This window comes from Helicoverpa armigera, chromosome 2 (assembly GCF_030705265.1).
Source record: "Helicoverpa armigera isolate CAAS_96S chromosome 2, ASM3070526v1, whole genome shotgun sequence".
Lineage (NCBI taxonomy): Eukaryota > Metazoa > Arthropoda > Insecta > Lepidoptera > Noctuidae > Helicoverpa > Helicoverpa armigera.
Genome location: NC_087121.1, coordinates 13,709,856 through 13,730,060, shown reverse-complemented (window position 1 = coordinate 13,730,060; position 20,205 = coordinate 13,709,856). Strand labels below are relative to the sequence as shown.

The following is a 20,205-nucleotide window of genomic DNA, read 5'->3' as shown; positions in this document are numbered from 1 at the left end:
TATGGAATTGTAGGTGCCGAACTTATTGTTTATTGAAATTCTGTTATATTGGAAGTGTTATTGATTTTATTATGGACTACGGTCAGAATAAGGTTTCCGAACTAAAATTGAGCTAAGAGAGGGTGCAAAAGTCACTGGTACTAAGGAAAAGCTTGTTGAAAAATTTGTTAACACAATATGATTTAGTTTTTTTTATTTACTCAACCTCAATAGTAAAACAATAATGCAGTGCTTTAATTATAAAATAAAAAAAAACCACTAAAATCGTTCACTATTCATAGTAAAGATAAGCACTTTGACAGTTACCTGGACCTGACGACTCAGTGCGCCACCTGGTGGACGCCATTTTAGAAAACCCTCATTCGAAGTGTTCTCAATTTAAAATCACTGAGACGGTAATCTCATCAGATATCAGAGCAAGTAAATTGTTGGAAAATAACTGGTTATTTATTGAGTTGAGATTGTGTTCATTAGAAAATAATGAAGTAGGTTCGAACGGTGAATGAATTTTAGGTTCAGAGTCGAAGGTAATTCTGTCTTAACTACCCAGTGGTGATTGTAATCTACTTAAATTATCTTGTTTATTTAATCAATTTATTAATCCCGCACAAATAATTTTGAATGATGAATATAGAATGTTCTCCTAATTATTTATTGAATTAACAAATTATATTCGTGTTTACGGTATGATACGATTTTATTTTCTTTATTTTTTTCTGCGCTGAGTGTACTTTAACAGACAATAGAGTCAATTTTATAATTGTTTACTATTCTTATTGTAATGTATTGTACACTAAATCAAAATATCAAATAGTTAATGTATAGAGTTTTCTAATGGGGCAACTATATTCATCGTATTGTATGAATTTATCGCACGGCGGAGGAAAGTCTGCTTTTCGCATAATTAAATTAAAACATGTATGCATAATCTCTAAATTGTAATATCCTGTACATATTAGCGGAAGTTCTCGAATTCTCATTGCATGTACTTCAGATACTTTCAAAAAACAACTGCTAATGTGAACAGGAAATTTAAAAAAAATCTAGCACAAATGCACGTAATATTAAAGCCAGCCCCTTTACACATGTTGTTTTTCCCTCTCCAAGCATATTTTGTTGAACATGTTAGTGAGTGAGTACACGCCTTAACAACCAAACAATAGTGAAGCACGCCTTACATTTTAACGTCACACAATATATGTAACGATATATAAAATATGATACATATTTACATGAATGTTTAGAGAATAATAATCGTTTAGATTTGTATTTCACATCTAGCTTTTACCCGACTACGGCGTCACTGGTTTTTATTCTACCGACTTCCCAAAAAGGAGAGGTTCCCAAGTTCCAACCGGTATAGTTTTCGCCAAACTTCGCGTGTGTCGCTGCGCAGAAACCATTTTAAAGTATAGAGGGCGGAGAAGGTTTGCGAAGTTCGCGTTCATGTGTTCGGAAATTAGCTACAAACCGCACCTCAAGTGTGGCGAAAACTGTACTAATTTATGTTGTGCCTCCTATTTTGTTTGTCAACATTTTAACCTAACGTTGACCATACGATAACTCCGCGGGTTAAAAAAAAAAGATTACATTAATTAAATATTCAGTTTTATACAAGGACTATATTTTTATTTATTGACATTATAGAATGCTCACTCTGTAGTCGGGTATAAGTTAATGATTTTTATATATGGCACCCATTCTATGTGAAACCGCAGAAAGCATGGTATGGGTCCATGACACCAATATACAATCTGGCCCTCGATATATGTATACTGGGCATACTGTCGCAATTGTTAATGTTTTTCAAATTGTGACATAGGTTAATAGACTACTTACCGGTTATATATTATATGATTACCATAAATGTTGTTCAACAAGCTCGCTGTTATCATCAAGTTATTTTTTATCCAAGTGATCTATCTTGTTCATATTGTTACGCTTCTTTCCTTATAAATAATTATCATGTCTCACACGGAAGATTTAAAATACAAAATGCACAGTCTTCGGAACGAATGAGTTTTATTTTTTTATAAGGAAAGATTTTAACTACAGAAAACTAGTTTCTTAAAATTTAGGGATTGTTCACACCAAACGTATTGTCCGCCGCTGACTGTGAGTATACTCACTGTCTGCCCCAGTGTGAACGTCGACTCAATCTGCAGTACGCGTACTCACCAAGCCGACAATAGGCTATAGCGTACGATGCGCTACATGTGTGAACAAAAGAATAGGCTCTTATAGGTTCACACTAGATGCGTACGCTGAGCGGCTGACTATTCTACACATAAAAGGGCTCAGTATTTGAAGTTGCTAGTAGTATTTTATAAACGATAAAACTAGCGTAATTTATTTTTTTCAAATCAGACGTACTGATATTTCAATTAAATGATCCGCATTCAGATAGTTGCCATTTGCGAAGCTCTAGAGGAAGACGAAAATAATAAAAAGAAGAGATTGTGGGTACATCCCTTAAATTTGAAGAGATGTTTTCTTGGTCAATTTCATACTTTATATTTCGAATATAGACTTTATCCAAATAAGTTCAAGAAATATTTTCGTATGACAGTAAAACACTATCTTTAATACGTTTAAGTTTATATAAAAGGGACACTAATTATCGACGTGCTATACCGAGGCGCGGCGGTGCGTACGCGGCGGAGCGGCGCTATTCGGCAACTGCGTCCGCGTAGCCAATCCGCGTCCGCCGTGCATAGTCGCGTAGTAAAATAATATGCCACTGAGAGTCAGCTACAACAGACGACGTAACAGCGTATAGTCGGTTCGGTGTGAACGACAATTTCTATATATATGGAAAAGCAATAAACTGCGTAACGCGCGCTCACAGTCAGCGGCTGACAATACGTTTGGTCTGAACGATGCCTTAATTTGATATTATTTTAGTTGACGACCATTTACTACCATTATTTTATTGTCATTGAATGTTTACTGGCCTATTGCGATTTATTCATTTATTCTCATAATTGAGTGTGGAAGTAGGTATCCCCAGTGTTTCTTTTTTTTCCAAACACTGTCTAAATTGCTACTTATTTTAGAAAAGATAGGCACAGAAAAATATTCTAAAGACTTCCAACTGATATTTAAAGAAATTAATTTAAAAATTTTATGTCAATTTTGTTTTACATATATCTTTCTGTGGCTTTCTTTTTAATACGAATTAAAGGTGAAGGGGGATGCGTCCTTGTGAAACATTTTCGAAAACTTCTACGTAGAAATCTTTAAAAAATAATGTAACTGACTTAAATTCGCTGTTGTACAGGCGACAAGTGTATTAAAGTGTTACATATTTGTTATATCTGTTTTAATTTTTCATTAACCTCCTTTTCCAGCCCTTTTTTAAGAGCTCTAGTTCGAAGCTTGAAGGTGTGGCAACACATGCTGGAGGTGTTACCAGGTCTGTCGTGTTATGTCACCCTACAATTTTAGCTACAGGTGCATAAGTCTGCACTCATCTGCGACCATTATAAGTTATCTAGCAATAGCTCGTAGATTCTCACTGATGTCGTTACAATTATTTTCAAAGAAAAACAGGGATTGTAATTATTATTTTAATGTGTAACAAAAATTTCACATATCATGCTTAGAGTCGTCAATGTCCTTTAATATTCTATCTATATAATGAGCTATTTTCAACATTGGATTCAAGGCCTTGTTGTGGTAACAACAATAGCGTTTTCTCGAGAGTTTAGGAACTCGTTCTTGCCAAATGTCTGGCCATATACTGCTACTTGCGGAAGAAGGGAGGCTGTATTCGTCTCTGGAAGTGTAAAACTTGGCAGCACTGCGCCATGGTTCGCTCGCGTGCCGAGTCCTCGGATAGGTATCGGTCCGACCAATCGAATTCTTACCAAGCGCTTGCCAACAGTTTTCTGAGTATTTTCGATTTGACCGTCTTGTTTTGGACCATGTTTTTGCTTTCTTGCTTGATAATGGCTAAAAAGTAGTTTATAAATTATATATATTAAAGTTTGTACTTATAAGCTGTATATATGCTAATAATCATTAGTTGAATATTTTTAACCTGTAAGATTATTGTTAAAAAGAATAATTACCTTATCACATATTTTCCTGCATTTTCTTGATTGTACTAATTTTTTCCGTTTAATATTTAAGTTAAAAATCGGGTTGGACACGTCCGAATCGTCAGTAGCAAACTTTATTGGTGAGACGTAAGGCTGCAAAATATTACCTAAAATTAAAACTTCTACTAATTAATATAAACGAAGGGTGCTCTTTTTTCAATTCTGGCAACAAAATACATATAATTAAAGTATATTTGCAGCTGCACAAAGTACCTACACATACGATCCACAAACTGAAAAAGACAATAAACTGAACCGATTCCCATTTACTAGCAATTAGAACGATAATTACTCACACATTCTGTTGACGCCCCTTCGCAACACATCACACGCCAGCACCGCCGTCAGGAACTGCGAGCTGTAGTCACAGTAGCAGTTGCCTGCAACCAAACATTGCCAGTGTTAAGTCCAAATCTGCGGCTCAGCTAATCCACATTTAATCTTTCAAACAATCACCATGGTTTAATTGTACAACTTGATATGCGAACGAGACTAGCCGGGACCATATTGCGATTACGTTATTATTATATTCCTGAACAGTTTTTTCGCTAACCGTATCAGGCTTCGACTCGCATTCATCAACGGTGTTCAAACTTTCGTCTTCAGATATTTTATCAACGTCTTCAATTTTTGCTAAGTTTTCTAAACATATAATATCCTCTTTGACCGAGTCAAGTTGCATATTTATATCTTCTACTATAGAGTTCTGCGAAAGCTCCATGTTCTCTTTTGTTGGTAAAAACTCGTCGTTAAAAGGTTTCAAATTCTCTACTACGCTATTTACGCTCTCAGTATAGCTGCAGTCATCCTTGTGCTCTTCAGTTTTGAAATCGTTTATGCAGCATTTACTAGCCGACAAGCCGTCTTGACTGAAGGAATCTTCAGAAAACTCTGTTCCCGTAATTTGGGTAACACGTTCGTCGTCTTGCAAGACGCAGAAACTCTCGAAGAAGTCGTCGTTACTGGCACTCACTGAACTCCTGGTGCTGTCGCTCCTCTCTTTCTTTAATCTGGACTCGCTCTGACAAAGTCCGAATTGATCGTATAGTTTGCGTCTGGCTCGTCTTTCCGACAATTCCTGGCGCAGAATTCTCTCCTGGTAGGAGCGATCTTTCAGTTTCTGCGCGGCATCCAACTGACTTCTTTCGAGAGATTTATATTGCTCGTACAGATACCAAGACCGCACCCGGTGCGACTTCTTATCGATCGTGTCTAGATCTACAAAGGAATAAAAAAATTGTATGAGATCCAGATATGCGTGTATAACAATAAAAATAAAAATGTTCTGACTTACCCAGCGAATCCAAAAACTCCATATCACGATTCGAGGCAAATATTATTTGATTGTGTTTTGACTAACTGACGCGCTAAATATATGATTTACATAGTTAAAGCAAATTTTTTCTTCAATTTTCAAGAAATTAGGTGTATCGTAAATTGTGTTTTCAATGCTTTTTCTGCCAGGCCAGAAGTTACCAAATCTTGTTTAATTTTATATGACATACCAGCCTTATGAAAAGTATTTTAAAAGATCTGCTGCCAGTACCTACCGTGACGATAAAAGCTCTTTTGTAATTTGTTAATATTTATGTTGGCCTATTTGGGGCATAGATATCAAGAATTTTGGCGTAGGTACGTTATAGGATAGTAGATAGATCGGCAATGACTCAGACTTTTCATGTGTTAGTAAATATGTGCTGCTTTCTTCAACTTGAAAATCGGTATTCGTGGTGTTACCTACGGGGCCACTACAGGCCTCGTTATTGTAGCCCTCTAGCTAGAGTGCCCGAGTTCTGTTTTTTGAACATACCGTTTTTTGAGGTGCTCGTGCGATGCCATGCGAATGTGGCTTGATTTTTCTTCTTGCACCACATCCAGCAGTGCGTATATTGAATTACTGATAGGCATACCGTTATGGGCCTAGTCTAGAACTTCGTTGGCTATAGGTAGGGCTGCCATCCGTCCGGGTTTCCCCGGATTTGTCCTCGTTTGGAGGCCGTCCGGGGGCCGTCCGGGCGGGGTTTCAAGAAGTGTCCGGGGAAAACCCGGACATTTTTCATAGGGCCATCTTAACCTATGGTGCCTGGGTATGCGATTACCCGGGCGCCTAATATCTGAAGTCGAAGTGTCCCAAAACTCCAAAATTTTCGCGCTCGCTTCGCTCGCGGCTTCTTTTCTAACCACATTTTTTTTACGTTTAGCTACTTTAATATCCCAATATTCAAAAAATTTTGCGCTCGCTTCGCTTGCGGCTTCTTCACTTTGCGGATTTTTTTATTATACAAGTTTAGGTGCTTTAGTGACCCAAAACTCAAAAATTTTCGCGCTCGCTGCGCTCGCAGCGACTTCACTTTACAGTTGTTTGTATTTTTCAACATTTTTTTGGTCTAACCTATCAAGAAGGTAACTCCTAGTTTCCATATGAGCTTTCTTAATTATGGCCTTCGAAATACATTAAGTCACAATCATTCAATACTAGGTACTACATGAGCTAGAGACGGCCCTGACTTTTCATGTAAGGAAGGACTTCATTGAATTTAAGTAATATGGTAATATTAAAAATTAGGTCTTGTTTTGTTAAACAAAAAAAAATCGGACTCGTCCGGGGAAAAAATGCTATTTACGCCAAATGTCCGGGTTTTTTTTAATATTTGTCCGGGTTTGGCGAAATTCGAAATGGCAGCCCTAGCTATAGGTAGCTTGGTGATATTAAGAACTCCTTATTGTTTACTAAGTGGAATTTAGCTATTTATTACCTGAATTGCTGAGTACTCTTAAAAGGGTATACAAGTGAGACAATGACTTGTACTTAAAGGAAACTTCCCTTTGTGTAAAGTTATCGCAATGAGGCTATTTAAAAAGAGCTCCATCTTCCTGGAAAGGTACATACTATACACTCACAAAGTTCAATAACATCGGGATACTGGTAGCTTAGAAACAGGTATTTAAGTAGGTTCTTGGTATTATGAACTTCTTAATGACACGTGCGCTGAGTTCCTACTGTTGAAGTTGGTTAGGACCGGACGAAATCGTTAAAAAAATAAAGCTCTCCCTACATCTTTCATCTTCCTTTCTTTAAACTTTTCAAACCTCGTGTATGAGTATCTTCTCTAGCAGGTGCACGCGCATAAAAAATAAAAATGGAAAATAAAACAGCAATTAAAAAAACTACTACGTATATTTTAACTTGAAGACCAAATATTAACAACAGACGAAAACAAACGAAACACATATTATTGTCAACGAAAACAAAAAGGAAACAGCTGCAATATAATTAAAAATTTTAAAATTACATTAGATTAGTAACATTACAAAAAATAACAGATAGTTCTCTAGAAAACCATTGAATCTTATTTTCGAACGAAATAAGTACAATGTGTACTTGTTAATAAATAATTATAAAGTAAACATAGGAATACTACCTGAACCGGTCCAATAAGACCGAACATGATTATCTTAATTTAATTACATAAGTTTTAGATTTAGGTTCTACAGCTAGCTACACTGTTCTACTTGTTGCCTCTGGGTGTATACTACCCTACACACATTCATTACGCGTCCCCTGATGCCATTGCGACTTTGCGACACATTTGTATATAACGTGGTCTTAAAAAAGTGCTTCTGTAGTGCTAAGTTTAAACCATGCATTGTTTTTGACACTAAGTACGATACTTTTTCAGACCACAGTAAATTTGTCGAGCGTTTTACCTAGATGAAACCAATGTGTGATATTAGTAAACACACAGAGATATAGTACTCCCTACTCATAGAAAAGGTAGATAGCTAATAAAAAGAAATGAGTGCAACTAGTAGAAGAAGATGGCGCCACCAGCGGGCTGTCGGCTGTATCCCGGGTTGGTTTGCGACGAATGGACACCAGAGTTCATGAGTTTCACGCTGAATGGAGATCGGTGCTCCTTTATTCCACCCCGCTTCATTGGGTGGCCCTAAAACCAAGAGACAATATTACGACGAGTAGGGTAGATGCTACCTCTACATGTAATAAAGAATATCCCATATATATAGAATATATATTGCAGCCGAAACCTCTTATTTTTAGCCCTTGAGTATTAAGGCGCTTAAGACAAATGGTCAGTCTGCATACTGGGACAGCAGGGGTATTCTAAAGTACCGAGTGAATGACGCTATCTTCTGTAAAGATTGAAAATATGAATGTCTACCATCAAGACCACGAGAATATAAAATATTACCAAAGGTATAACGACAGGTGGATGTTTGTCGTAAGTATTCCGAAGTCGCCGCCAAGTGTCACAGCCAATCGTCTCTGGCTGTAGATACAGGTCCTCCTGATCCGGGAACCTTTCTGTTGAGTGATTGTACGTGGTAGCCAACATAAAATCCAGACTATCCTTTGGCAAGCTGAAAGGATTAATGAAGGCCTTTACACCAACAATCTTTTATTTACAACCAGTAACACATGATTACACTATTTTCACGACATGCTCAATTTTTATTATTATTACAATCAAGTTTTCTTATAGCCTATATCTTAAATCTATTATTTTTAATTTGCATGAATCGGTTTCCACGAGTTTTGAAGTCCACATAAAGTTATGATTCTCCCCTTAAAAGAGCGCATTCTATCTAATAAATAATATGTCATCATCTCTAGTTTCCCAACTATGTTGGGATCGGCTTCCAGTCTAACCTTATGCAACTGACTACTACTGTGTAGTAAATAAATAGTAATGTAATAGGGATTGACCCTAAGGCAGTAAGCCACTGAAGATCAACCCTCAACTGGGAGATTGAGGATAAAAAGATTTATTCAATAAACTTACAAAAATGGATGGTAAAAACTAAGCCGCCTTATACTTGCAAGTGTATGGTGCGAAAAAAGTCTAGATCCAGCTGGGCCAACATGTTTATCTTGGGTAGAAAGCAGTACGTCTTTGGTAAGTACACCCTCTTTCCTCAAATCAGGCAGTAGACCTTTATTTCTAATTTGTTTTATCCCAGACATTTTCTTGGTAAGCTTGATTTGTGGTTAACTGTACACGGGTTGGACAAATGTAGAAATTATCGGAATCAAATTTTTTGAAGGCAATTTAATACTAGACAATAGATTTCTTGACATAGTTAATAACACCATAGCAACCAATAAATAAACAATTCAGCAAATTATAAGAAGTAATTTCTAAACTTATTATCCAATTTCCTTTAAATTTCGTTAATATGTTATTTAAAGTAATTTTAAATCAATAAAATAAAAACGTTCGACTGCTAAACTATTTCTCTAGCTTTAATTTCTTCTAAAAAAATCATGTTTATATTTTTTTAATTAACAACACTGAAATACACTTCCGCTTGTATTGAAAAAAATCTTTCCATCCGGCACGAACGGCAGCCATATTTTATTGTACGCTTGCACGCCGCGGTCGCCAGAGAAATTTGGTGCCGCCATTTTAGCTTCTTGTTAGTTGTTGTGACCAAACAGTGAAATTTGTAAATTATTGAATACAGTGCAGTAAAATATAAACCAAGATGAGTTACGGAAGGCCGCCGCCGCGTATAGACGGCATGGTGTCGTTGAAAGTGGACAATCTTACTTACCGTACAACGCCTGAAGATCTGCGTCGTGTGTTCGAAAGATGTGGTGAAGTTGGTGATATTTACATACCCAGGGATCGCTACACTAGAGAAAGCAGAGGATTTGCTTTCGTCAGGTAATTACTTTACTAAATCGTCCTTATGACGTCATAAGCCGTTACCGGTAAAATACCACCTGCCCGATGCTCTGCCTTTACCTACTTTTTTCCGCTCCAACCATACAAATGTAAAGTACACATTTTACAAATGATGCAATAGAAGCAAGTTTTGTTCAATCAGCATCTTACACTACCATTATCTCCATTCAAGGTTCTACGACCGCCGCGACGCGGAAGAAGCCCTGGACTCTCTGGATGGACGCATGCTGGATGGCAGGGAGCTTCGTGTACAGATGGCTCGTTATGGGCGGCCATCGTCACCATACAGAAGCCGTTACGACCGTCGTCGCAGGTAATATACAAACATAAATTTTCAAGTCACAATGCCTTCCGCAGCACTAGCTGACCACTAGTATTTGCTTTCAATTTCTTTAGTTTCCAGTTATGTTTACTAAATTTTCACTGATATTTACAGTACATGACTTGTACGTACAGCCAGTGTGCTACAAATTTTATCTAAATTGGGTGTATTGATGCACTAATATCCAAACTGTTTACAATATATATATTCCCACAGTATAATATCTGAACTGACCACAATTCTACTAACAATTTTAATTATGTTTCTTAATCTATATTCATTCTTACTCTAATTTTGATTATGTTGTGGTCAGCTAGTTAAATTAATATGCTGTTTATGTTGTTCAGCTCGCACAGACGGAGGTGGTACATGTCGCAATTGTGTAACTCCAACGTCTCCAGCTGTGTTTATCGCATTGGGAGGGGTGCTTGAAACTTTGGCCGAGGATATATTCATATGTTTTGTGTGATGGTTATTCTTTTAGCAACTCGCGTTCACGGTCTCGTTCACGTCGTCGATCCAGGTCTCGTTCCCGTTCCCGAAGGCGATCGCGCTCGTACAGCCGTAGCCGCTCTCGCTCTCGCAGTCGTTCCGACTCGAAGAGCTCGCGAGGGCGGTCTCGCAGCCGCTCCCGCTCACGATCTCGCTCCAGGCATTGAACTGCTGAGTAAGTTGAAAATCTTTACATTTTTCTACTTTCTGTACAATTTATAGCCTCAGTTTAGATCTCAATACTTTAGCGTTCACTACCCTTTATTGTCAATTTTAACTACATATTTATATCCTGGATTTAATCAGTTTAAATTACAATATTTTTCTTTGGAGATAATAATAATACAAAATTTTCTCTTCCAACAGGTAGAGAGTACCAGCTGTGAGCTGAAGTGCTGTACTACATGTCTCTCTGAGCAGCCTTCAGCCAAGGTACTAAACTCATCAGTAACTCATAAGCCATCCACAGACCTAACTATGATCAACATAGTGGCAAAACATGCAACGTAACAAATTATATTTTAAGTTCCCTTAACTTTAACATAGGCTAACTGCATAATGTAAGAATTGTATCTCTACAGACTTTCACACTTAATTTTTTCTTTGTATAGAACTTTCATGAAATTCTCAAACATATCTTATAATATGGATTACTGAATACAATAAACTGAATTGAGTTTATTTCATGTGTTGAAATACTTTTAGTTTTATCTTTTTTACTGAGTTAGGGAATTTGTTTAGATTAGTCAGTCACTTGTATTTGAGTCTTCATATTCATATTGTACTAGATTAAAATGTATGTAATTAATCAGCACTAGGTGTAAGACCACTGTGGTCTAAGATATTATTTCAGGTTTAATATAACAAAATAACTGGAAGATCATGTGTACTACCACTCCACAAGTGATTATTGGGCTAAATTGGGCATTAATGTGGGACATCATCATTCATAATTCTTGGTAAATAACTCATAAGAATGTGATGCCTGGAGTCCTTAGTTTTGTATTTTTATGTTTAACATTGTCAATGTGTATTATCTTAAGTAGTAGGCCTTTGCTTATGCCAAAACCTTTTGGTCATCAGTTGTTTGTTAGGCTTGTTAATTGAAAACATGAGTGCACTAAATTTTTATTTAAAAGTGAAGCCAACATTAGAGAGTGAAAGGTTTAGGTTGCTTTATTAGTAGACTACAATATAATCAACAAAGTAGAGCATGCGGCCTATTACTTACGAGTTTTACTTTAAGTACAGCATTTGTTGCAAATATTTTAGATAAAACTGATCCTGTAATATTAATTGAAATGTTGGTATGCTCAGGGCGTGGAGTACGCGGGGAGCGAGGCTGTATGCGGGGAGGGGGGGTTTGCTGTTTGCTGACAACTGCTGAATTGCTGTTGTTGCCGTACATAAGTTATGAGTAAACTTTTATATTTATTGACGAGTCACGCATAAAGTAGGTACTTGACGACTTGTACGTAACACCAAAATAATGTATATGATTGGAGTTTTAAAACACGGCACGTAGGACGATTCGCGCACATTACTAAACTAATTTCACTCATTCAATTTATATAAGTGCCAACTCGAAAGTTCTTCGATTTGTCGCCTCTTGTATCAGGGGTATCAATGTAACTGCGTCAACAACCACCAAATTAGAACAAGTGCGCGTCGTAGGTGGCGGCCGACAGACCAGCAGACTGCGAACTAATATACTCGTTTGTTTGGCAGGCCGGTGCAGCACGCTGGCCTGTTTGCTGTGGCAGTATCCTGTGCTGATTTGCAGATTCGCATGCGGCTAGGTTTATTGGTAAAATGGAACGCCCTCCCTGCCTCTCCGGTTAACGAGCGATCTAAGTACATGATGCGGTTAACTTTTTTCTTTTTATTTAGCACTAGGATCTCTCGGTAACAGATACAAAGGATTGATTGTTTGTACCTTTCATTACATGAAGATTACTGAAGATCGTCAAAGATGAAGACGCCGTGCACAGGATTTAAGTAGGTTTTGTCGGAAATAAACTAATTTAAGGAAATATTTTGTTTTTTCTTTAACCAACCGCCTTTACACAACTTAGGGCTGATTTTTCAATCGTCAGATAACTCCTATCTGAGGAATATTTTTAACGTTTTGACAGCTTTTGTATGGAAAATATGTCAAACCGCCATATTTATTCCTCAGATAGAACTTAACTGATGATTGAAAAATCAGCCCTAAGAAAGACAAGTTTACTCCATGGGAGCGATTGGTCCAATTTTTAACAAGGATCAAGTGTAAATAATTTTATTATATTTTAAATTAATATAAATATTTCAATTATATTCAATGTCGTTCATATTTTGCATCAATCTTACTTAGAGAAGTGCAATTGTCTTTTATGCCTCACACGATGCCGATGGCTTCCCAAATTGATAAAAGTTAATTCCAGTCCTTAATTTATAACTTCAAAAAGGGTAGGTAGCAGAGTGTGCGTTCGCGCAGCGGAATGTTGTTGAATTTAAAGATTTTAATTATGCAGATAATTAGTGTAAGACGTCCTTTGTGTATGGTAAATAAAAATTTGTGTATGCAGCCATTGTGGAGAAATTCACCAAAAACAGATTCCGCTGGGCGAACGTTGTCCTGGCGGAACTTTTTTTAATCCATAGACTTTACAAGAAAAGAGATGTGTCCGAAAATTAGTGTGTATTTGTGTATAATTGATTATGTATGAATGAAATCAGTGCATGCATAAACTTCGGAGAAATTCAAGTTTCCGCTACGCGGGTGTTTGGCCATTAGCTAGTTTTCATATAAAGCGCTTACATAGAGAGCTGTAGATTTTTACATACGTTGTTTTGAATTTGTTTATATTTGTTTAAAAAACAGGTTTAGAAAAAGTCGTAGGGTTTAAAAGATAAAAATATAAACGTAAAATACACTTATTAGGTCTTAGTTCTTAAAGTATGCAGTTTGGGGTCTAGATTTTCACGTTTCCACAAACCTTGTAAGTGTCTCCAACATGTTGCCAAGTATCAATGATGTTCCGTTGGTAATTAAAAAGTTATAGGATATTTTACCATGAACAGATCACTGTTTACAAAGCAGTCGAATATCACGACGTTCTAAAGGAATTGCATGGTAAAATGTATGCCAATAATTAGTTTAATCGTTCAACTATTCACTTGCAAAATTTCATGTCATTAAATTCAGTAATTAAAGAAAGACAATTAAAATATCGAAACCCTACATAATCCGACCAAGTTCGGATAGCTACAAAAAAGCGGCCGTGTCATTGTCTAAGCAACGTTCTTAACTTGGTAGGTTAGTATTTATTAATATGGTACAGTTGCGTACACAAGCGTTAGGAAAAAATAAAACAATTGTATTTCTGGATTGTAAATATTTTTTTAATAATAATGCCACAATCTACGATAGAAATAAATCTTCAATTAACAAGTACTTCTCTATTTAAGTATCCGTGTACAAAAATATTTTTATTATTATTACTTACATAAATTACTTGACTACGTGATTAAAAATAACGTTAATAAACGTTACGTATTTTAACTAAAATGTCGTAGATAGTGGCATTTTATTAGAAGAAAAGAGATGTGTCCGAAAATTAGTGTGTATTTGTGTATAATTGATTATGTATGAATGAAATCAGTGCATGCATAAACTTCGGAGAAATTCAAGTTTCCGCTACGCGAACGTTTGGCCATTAGCTAGTTTTCATATAAAGCGCTTACATAGAGAGCTGTAGATTTTTACATACCTTGTTTTGAATTTGTTTATATTTGTTTAAAAAACAGATTTAGAAAAAGTCGTAGGGTTTAAAAGATAAAAATATAAACGTAAAATATACTTATTAGGTCTTAGTTCTTAAAGTATGCAGTTTGGGGTCTAGATTTTCACGTTTACACAAACCTTGTAAGTGTCTCCAACATGTTGCCAAGTATCAATGATGTTCCGTTAGTAATTAAAAAGTTATAGGATATTTTACCATGAACAGGCTCACTGTTTACAAAGCAGTCGAATATCACGACGTTCTAAAGGAATTGCATGGTAAAATGTATGCCAATAATTAGTTTAATCGTTCAACTATTCACTTGCAAAATTTCATGTCATTAAATTCAGTAATTAAAGAAAGACAATTATAATACTGACGGAGCATCGAAACCCTACATTATCCGACCAAGTTCGGATAGCTACAAAAAAGCGGCCGTGCCATTGTCTAAGCACCGTTCTTAACTTGGTAGGTTAGTATTTATTAATATGGCACAGTTGCGTACACAAGCGTTAGGAAAAAATAAAACAATTGTATTTCTTGATTGAAAAATATTTTTTTAATAATAATGCCACTATGTCGACACGGCTGTTGTTGTGCCGATTGTCGTTACGGCCAATGGTTTAATAGCCAAGAGCCTCGACGAACACCTCAGGAGGCTCTCGTTGGGCGGCTGGATCAAGGGACTGATTCAGAAGGCAGTACTCCTTGATACGGCACGTATTGTGAGGAGGTTTCTGTCTCTGGGACCCTAACCACCGGTACCTTGGACCCTGTGCCCGATATCGGTGGCAACCTATTTTTTATATTTTTAAATGTTTTTTATTTTTATATTTAATATTTAAAAATGTAAATCATATGTTAGAAAATAAATAAATGATAAGAAAATGCCACTATCTACGATAAAAATAAATCTTCAATTAACAAGTACTTCTCTATTTAAATATCCGTGTACAAAAATATTTTTATTATTATTACTTACATAAATTACTTGACTACGTGATTAAAAATAACGTTAATAAACGTTACGTATTTTAACTAAAATGTCGCAGATAGTGGCATTATTATTAAAAAAATATTTTTCATTCAAGATATGCAATTGTTTTATTTTTTCCTAACGCTTGTGTACGCAACTGTACCATATTAATAAAGATACTAACCTTCCAAGTTAAGAACGTTGCTTAGACATATGGAACGGCCGCTTTTTTGTAGCTAAGCTAAGAACCTACATTAGTAGCTAAGCTAAGAAACTACATTCCGCTGCGCGAACGCACACATAGTTAGTGTGCGTTCGCGCAGCGGAATGTTGTTGAATTTAAAGATTTTAATTATGCAGATAATTAGTGTAAGACGTCCTATAATTGTGTATGGTAAATAAAAATTTGTGTATGAAGCCATTGTGGAGAAATTCACCAAAAACAGATTCCGCTGGGCGAACGTTGGCGAACGTTGTCCTGGCGGAACTTTTTTTAATCCATAGACTTTAGAAGAAAAGAGATGTGTCCTAAAATTAGTGTGTATTTGTGTATAATTGATTATGTATGAATGAAATCAGTGCATGCATAAACTTCGGAGAAATTCAAGTTTCCGCTACGGTTTGGTTTGCTATTTTCATAGCGCTTACATGTAGATTTTTACATACGTTGTTTTGAATTTGTTTATATTTGTTTAAAAAACAGATTTAGAAAAAGTCGTAGGGTTTAAAAGATAAAAATATAAACGTAAAATACACTTATTAGGTCTTAGTTCTTAAAGTATGCAGTTTGGGGTCTAGATTTTCACGTTCACACAAACCTTGTAAGTGTCTCCAACATGTTGCCAAGTATCAATGATGTTCCGTTAGTAATTAAAAAGTTATAGGATATTTTACCATGAACAGGCTCACTGTTTACAAAGCAGTCGAATATCACGACGTTCTAAAGGAATTGCATGGTAAAATGTATGCCAATAATTAGTTTAATCGTTCAACTATTCACTTGCAAAATTTCATGTCATTAAATTCAGTAATTAAAGAAAGACAATTATAATACTGACGGAGCATCGAAACCCTACATAATCCGACCAAGTTCGGATAGCTACAAAAAAGCGGCCGTTCCATATGTCTAAGCAACGTTCTTAACTTGGAAGGTTAGTATCTTTATTAATATGGTACAGTTGCGTACACAAGCGTTAGGAAAAAATAAAACAATTGCATATCTTGAATGAAAAATATTTTTTTAATAATAATGCCACTATCTGCGACATTTTAGTTAAAATACGTAACGTTTATTAACGTTATTTTTAATCACGTAGTCAAGTAATTTATGTAAGTAATAATAATAAAAATATTTTTGTACACGGATATTTAAATAGAAGTACTTGTTAATTGAAGATTTATTTTTATCGTAGATAGTGGCATTATTATTAAAAATATTTTTCAATCAAAAATACAATTGTTTTATTTTTTCCTAACGCTTGTGTACGCAACTGTGCCATATTAATAAATACTAACCTACCAAGTTAACGTTGTTAGACAATGGCACGGCCGCTTTTTGTAGCTATCCGAACTGGTCGGATTATGTAGGGTTTCGATGCTCCGTCAGTATTATAATTGTCTTTCTTTAATACTGAATTTAATGACATGAAATTTTGCAAGTGAATAGTTGAACGATTAAACTAATTATTGGCATACATTTTACCATGCAATTCCTTTAGAACGTCGTGATATTCGACTGCTTTGTAAACAGTGAGCCTGTTCATGGTAAAATATCCTATAACAATTACTAACGGAACATCATTGATGGCAACATGTTGAGACACTTAGAAGGTTTTGTAAACGTGAAAATCTAGACCCCAAACTGCATACTTTAAAACTAAGAACTAATAAGTATATTTTACGTTTATATTTTTATCTTTTAAACCCTACGACTTTTCTAAATCTGTTTTTAAACAAATATAAACAAATTCAAAACAACGTATGTAAAATCTACAGCTCTCTATGTAAGCGCTTTATATGAAAGCTAATGGCAAACGTTCGCGTAGCAAAAATTTCTCCGAAGTTTATGCATGCACTGATTTCATTCATACATAATCAATTATACACAAATACACTAATTTTCGGACATCTCTTTTCTTCTAAAGTCTATGGATTAAAAGTTCCGCCAGGACAACGTTCGCCAACGTTCGCCTGTTTTGGTGAATTTCTCCACAATGGCTTCATACACAAATTTTTATTTACCATACACAATTATAGGACGTCTTACACTAATTATCTGCATAATTAAAATCTTTAAATTCAACAACATTCCGCTGCGCGAACGCACACTAATAGTAAGTAGTAGTAAAATGTAGAACGCTGAAGTTTGCCTTTTGGATTTTTATTAATAGTACCTATATAGAGAGATTCATAAGAATTTCTTATATTAATTAATCTAAAAAGATGTAGGTAAAACATTAAGTAGGTACTATCAAGATTGTTTACTTTTAGTTAAGTGGCTACTCAAACGGACTGCCTATAGTTGCTTTAATGCCTGTAATCCATTGTAAGGAGAAAATTAGGCTTTAAGTGACAGGAAAATATTTGGGTTATGGTTCTGTAAAACAGAACACAGTTCTTATAATAAAATATACAAATAAAACTACCTTGTGTAAATTAAATTGTTTATTACAACATTATTATATTACTCCTTAATATTAAAATTAACAACTAAAAGTCCATTTTTGGCACCTCCTAACTTGAACCATCTGCCAGCCTTATGTTCCTGGCCAACCGCCACATACAACTGTTTACCATCACTTGTAAACTGCATAGAGTTTACAAAACCACACACATTTACACTAAACATAGGTAAAACTTTCCTATATTGGTCACAGACTCTCCATAGCCTAATACTAAGATCATAGGACCCGGATGCAAAAACATCAGAATTCAATAAAGTTGCCAGACTAGTAATCCACCGAGGTACTTCATTCTCAGAACCATGGGCCTCTGGAACTGTGCACAGAGGCTTCTTTTTAAGCACACTCCATACACATATTGAGCCATTGTCACTGCCTGACACAAAATGCTCCTCATCTAAAAGCTTGACTTCATCAAGACTACCGATTGGTCCATTGTATATCAACTGTGACTCCTCAGCTATCTTCCATATTCTAACTGTAGTGTCTCTGCCTCCTGCAGTCAGTGCTCTCTCCCTGGTCAGTGCATCAATGGAAGTGATGGGTGACTGGTGCCCAAACAATGTTTCAACATATGCCATCTCATCTAAAGACCAAATTTTCACAGATCTATCTTTACTAGCCGAGTATAAATCATGTGTATTCTTTCTAAAAACCAGTCCTGTTACTACGTCTTTGTGTCCCTTGAATGTATGTACATGTTTGAGTGTTTGAGGATCCCACACTTGAATATATGGACTGTCATCAGACGAAACTAAATATTTGCCGTCAGTGGATATTGCAAGAGATTTAACATCACCTTTGATAAAATTGGAATGAGTTTTATAAGTTAAACAACCAAGTTTTCTTTTCTCTTTGATTCCCCATTTAATAACGGAGCCACATTTGCTGCCAGTGAACGCGAAGTTGTTATCACTGCTGATACAAACACATGTCAGTGTTAGACGGTGTTCCTTGGCACGAATGAGTCTCAGCTCATCTTCACTCGGTTCTACGTACTTTTCAGCTACCTCAATTTTTAATTTACCCTTCTGTTCTAAATAGTCTTTCTTTAAACGGTTTTCTACAGCATCGTCGACCTCTTTCAGCTCCGCTCGTTTCGCCTCTTCTTTCTCGATTTCCTCGAGGTACTTCTTAGCTAGCCGCAACTTCTTCTCCTCAGCAGTTTCATGATCACTTTCGGATTCTTCTGCGTCGGAAAACTTTCGTAAATCAAGTTCACTATCTGAAGATTCCTGACCATTTTCTAGGTTAGGCGCGTTCGCTTTCTTCGGAGCCTTTTTCTTTACTTTCTCGCCTTTTCTTTTTTGAACTTGCCTGGATTTCCCTTTCAAAAAGAAGGAGGAAGACATTCTTTACACTAAAATGATTGTCTTATTACAAAAATATAGAAAAACTTTTAAAATTTTGATTCTGAACGGGCATGCTATGCACGTTGACTTATTATTCTAGAATTGACATTGACAATTAGTGTCAAAATTTCGAATGACAGCATCGTGAACTTGTAACGTTCAGAAATATCATAGAAATATTTAGAAAAAAAAAACAGTATCACACTATCAGAAACTCAGTTTTTAAGCATGTGTTTTTGATGATTGCATGCGAGCCTAGACAACTGTTCGATTGAAATGCTGTAGCAAATATGGAGCTGCTCATTTAAATAATTCGATATTAAAGAAGCATCATAACGCGAAGCATCCACATAAACTGTAGGCATAAAAAGAGCATGTCAGAAATGAGCTGATAGAAGTGAAAAAAAAACCATAAGTCAGAAAACCCGCAGCTGCTTTATTCATTGGGGTGAAGTTCTGCAGTTCTGGAGATATTTGAATCTGTAGGCTTTATTGAAAATTACCTTAAAATCAACATGGATGAATAAATACCTTTCTAAAAACTGCTTCCAACACAATCTTCTTTCTCTAAATAAAACAACCTTCTTCATGTCAGTTACTTAACCTTTTTATTTAAGATCATTCATATTTTTATTTATAATTTTATTTTATTTACCAACAGCTTCTATGTAGATAAAGCTTACAAGTACCTACAATTTCTGTTATTAGTAGGACTTTACAAACTAAAATTATTATACATCCAGAACAAGTAAATATCACAATATCAGCATAGATACAACACTGTGGGTATGAAGTCAGCAAATA

The 20,205-nt window shown here is 35.7% G+C and overlaps 4 protein-coding genes across 13 annotated transcripts; 1 reads left to right on the top strand and 3 right to left on the bottom strand.

Moving 5' to 3' along the window:
- Positions 1-3,671: 3,671 nt before the first annotated feature.
- On the bottom strand, positions 3,672-5,643 carry LOC135118488 (uncharacterized). 8 transcript variants are annotated; one of them, XM_064040687.1, is made up of 5 exons: positions 5,398-5,636; positions 4,560-5,321; positions 4,400-4,483; positions 4,074-4,196; positions 3,672-3,954 (listed from the first exon to the last, which is right to left on the bottom strand). In XM_064040687.1, the coding sequence occupies exons 1-4, from the start codon at positions 5,417-5,419 to the stop codon at positions 4,165-4,167; spliced, it is 900 nt and encodes a 299-aa protein (XP_063896757.1). In that variant the 5' UTR covers positions 5,420-5,636; the 3' UTR covers positions 3,672-3,954; positions 4,074-4,164. The 8 variants fall into 8 exon arrangements, with proteins under 8 accessions (XP_063896757.1, XP_063896774.1, XP_063896760.1 ...); XM_064040704.1 differs by having other exon boundaries at positions 3,938-3,954; positions 4,396-4,483; positions 4,657-5,321; positions 5,398-5,643; XM_064040690.1 differs by having other exon boundaries at positions 3,938-3,954; positions 4,396-4,483; positions 5,398-5,641.
- A 2,152-nt stretch (positions 5,644-7,795) lies between these two features.
- On the bottom strand, positions 7,796-9,338 carry LOC135118485 (cilia- and flagella-associated protein 276-like). Its single transcript, XM_064040684.1, has 3 exons — positions 8,906-9,338; positions 8,315-8,483; positions 7,796-8,050 (listed from the first exon to the last, which is right to left on the bottom strand). Exons 1-3 carry the CDS (start codon positions 9,085-9,087, stop codon positions 7,910-7,912), a joined length of 492 nt encoding a protein of 163 aa, XP_063896754.1. The 5' UTR covers positions 9,088-9,338; the 3' UTR covers positions 7,796-7,909.
- A 116-nt stretch (positions 9,339-9,454) lies between these two features.
- Positions 9,455-12,658, top strand: LOC110377982 (serine/arginine-rich splicing factor 2). 3 transcript variants are annotated; one of them, XR_002429640.3, is made up of 5 exons: positions 9,455-9,790; positions 9,984-10,124; positions 10,618-10,800; positions 10,992-11,057; positions 11,943-12,658. XR_002429640.3 is itself a non-coding variant. In XM_021337061.3 (4 exons), the coding sequence occupies exons 1-3, from the start codon at positions 9,609-9,611 to the stop codon at positions 10,790-10,792; spliced, it is 459 nt and encodes a 152-aa protein (XP_021192736.1). In that variant the 5' UTR covers positions 9,455-9,608; the 3' UTR covers positions 10,793-10,800; positions 10,992-12,658. The 3 variants fall into 3 exon arrangements, 2 of the variants coding, with proteins under 2 accessions (XP_021192736.1, XP_021192727.1); XM_021337061.3 differs by having other exon boundaries at positions 10,657-10,800; positions 10,992-12,658; XM_021337052.3 differs by having other exon boundaries at positions 9,456-9,790; positions 10,992-12,658.
- A 5,356-nt stretch (positions 12,659-18,014) lies between these two features.
- On the bottom strand, positions 18,015-19,518 carry LOC110378918 (U3 small nucleolar RNA-interacting protein 2). The gene has a single exon (XM_021338368.3). The coding sequence runs from the start codon at positions 19,399-19,401 to the stop codon at positions 18,052-18,054; it is 1,350 nt and encodes a 449-aa protein (XP_021194043.3). The 5' UTR covers positions 19,402-19,518; the 3' UTR covers positions 18,015-18,051.
- Positions 19,519-20,205: the final 687 nt, after the last annotated feature.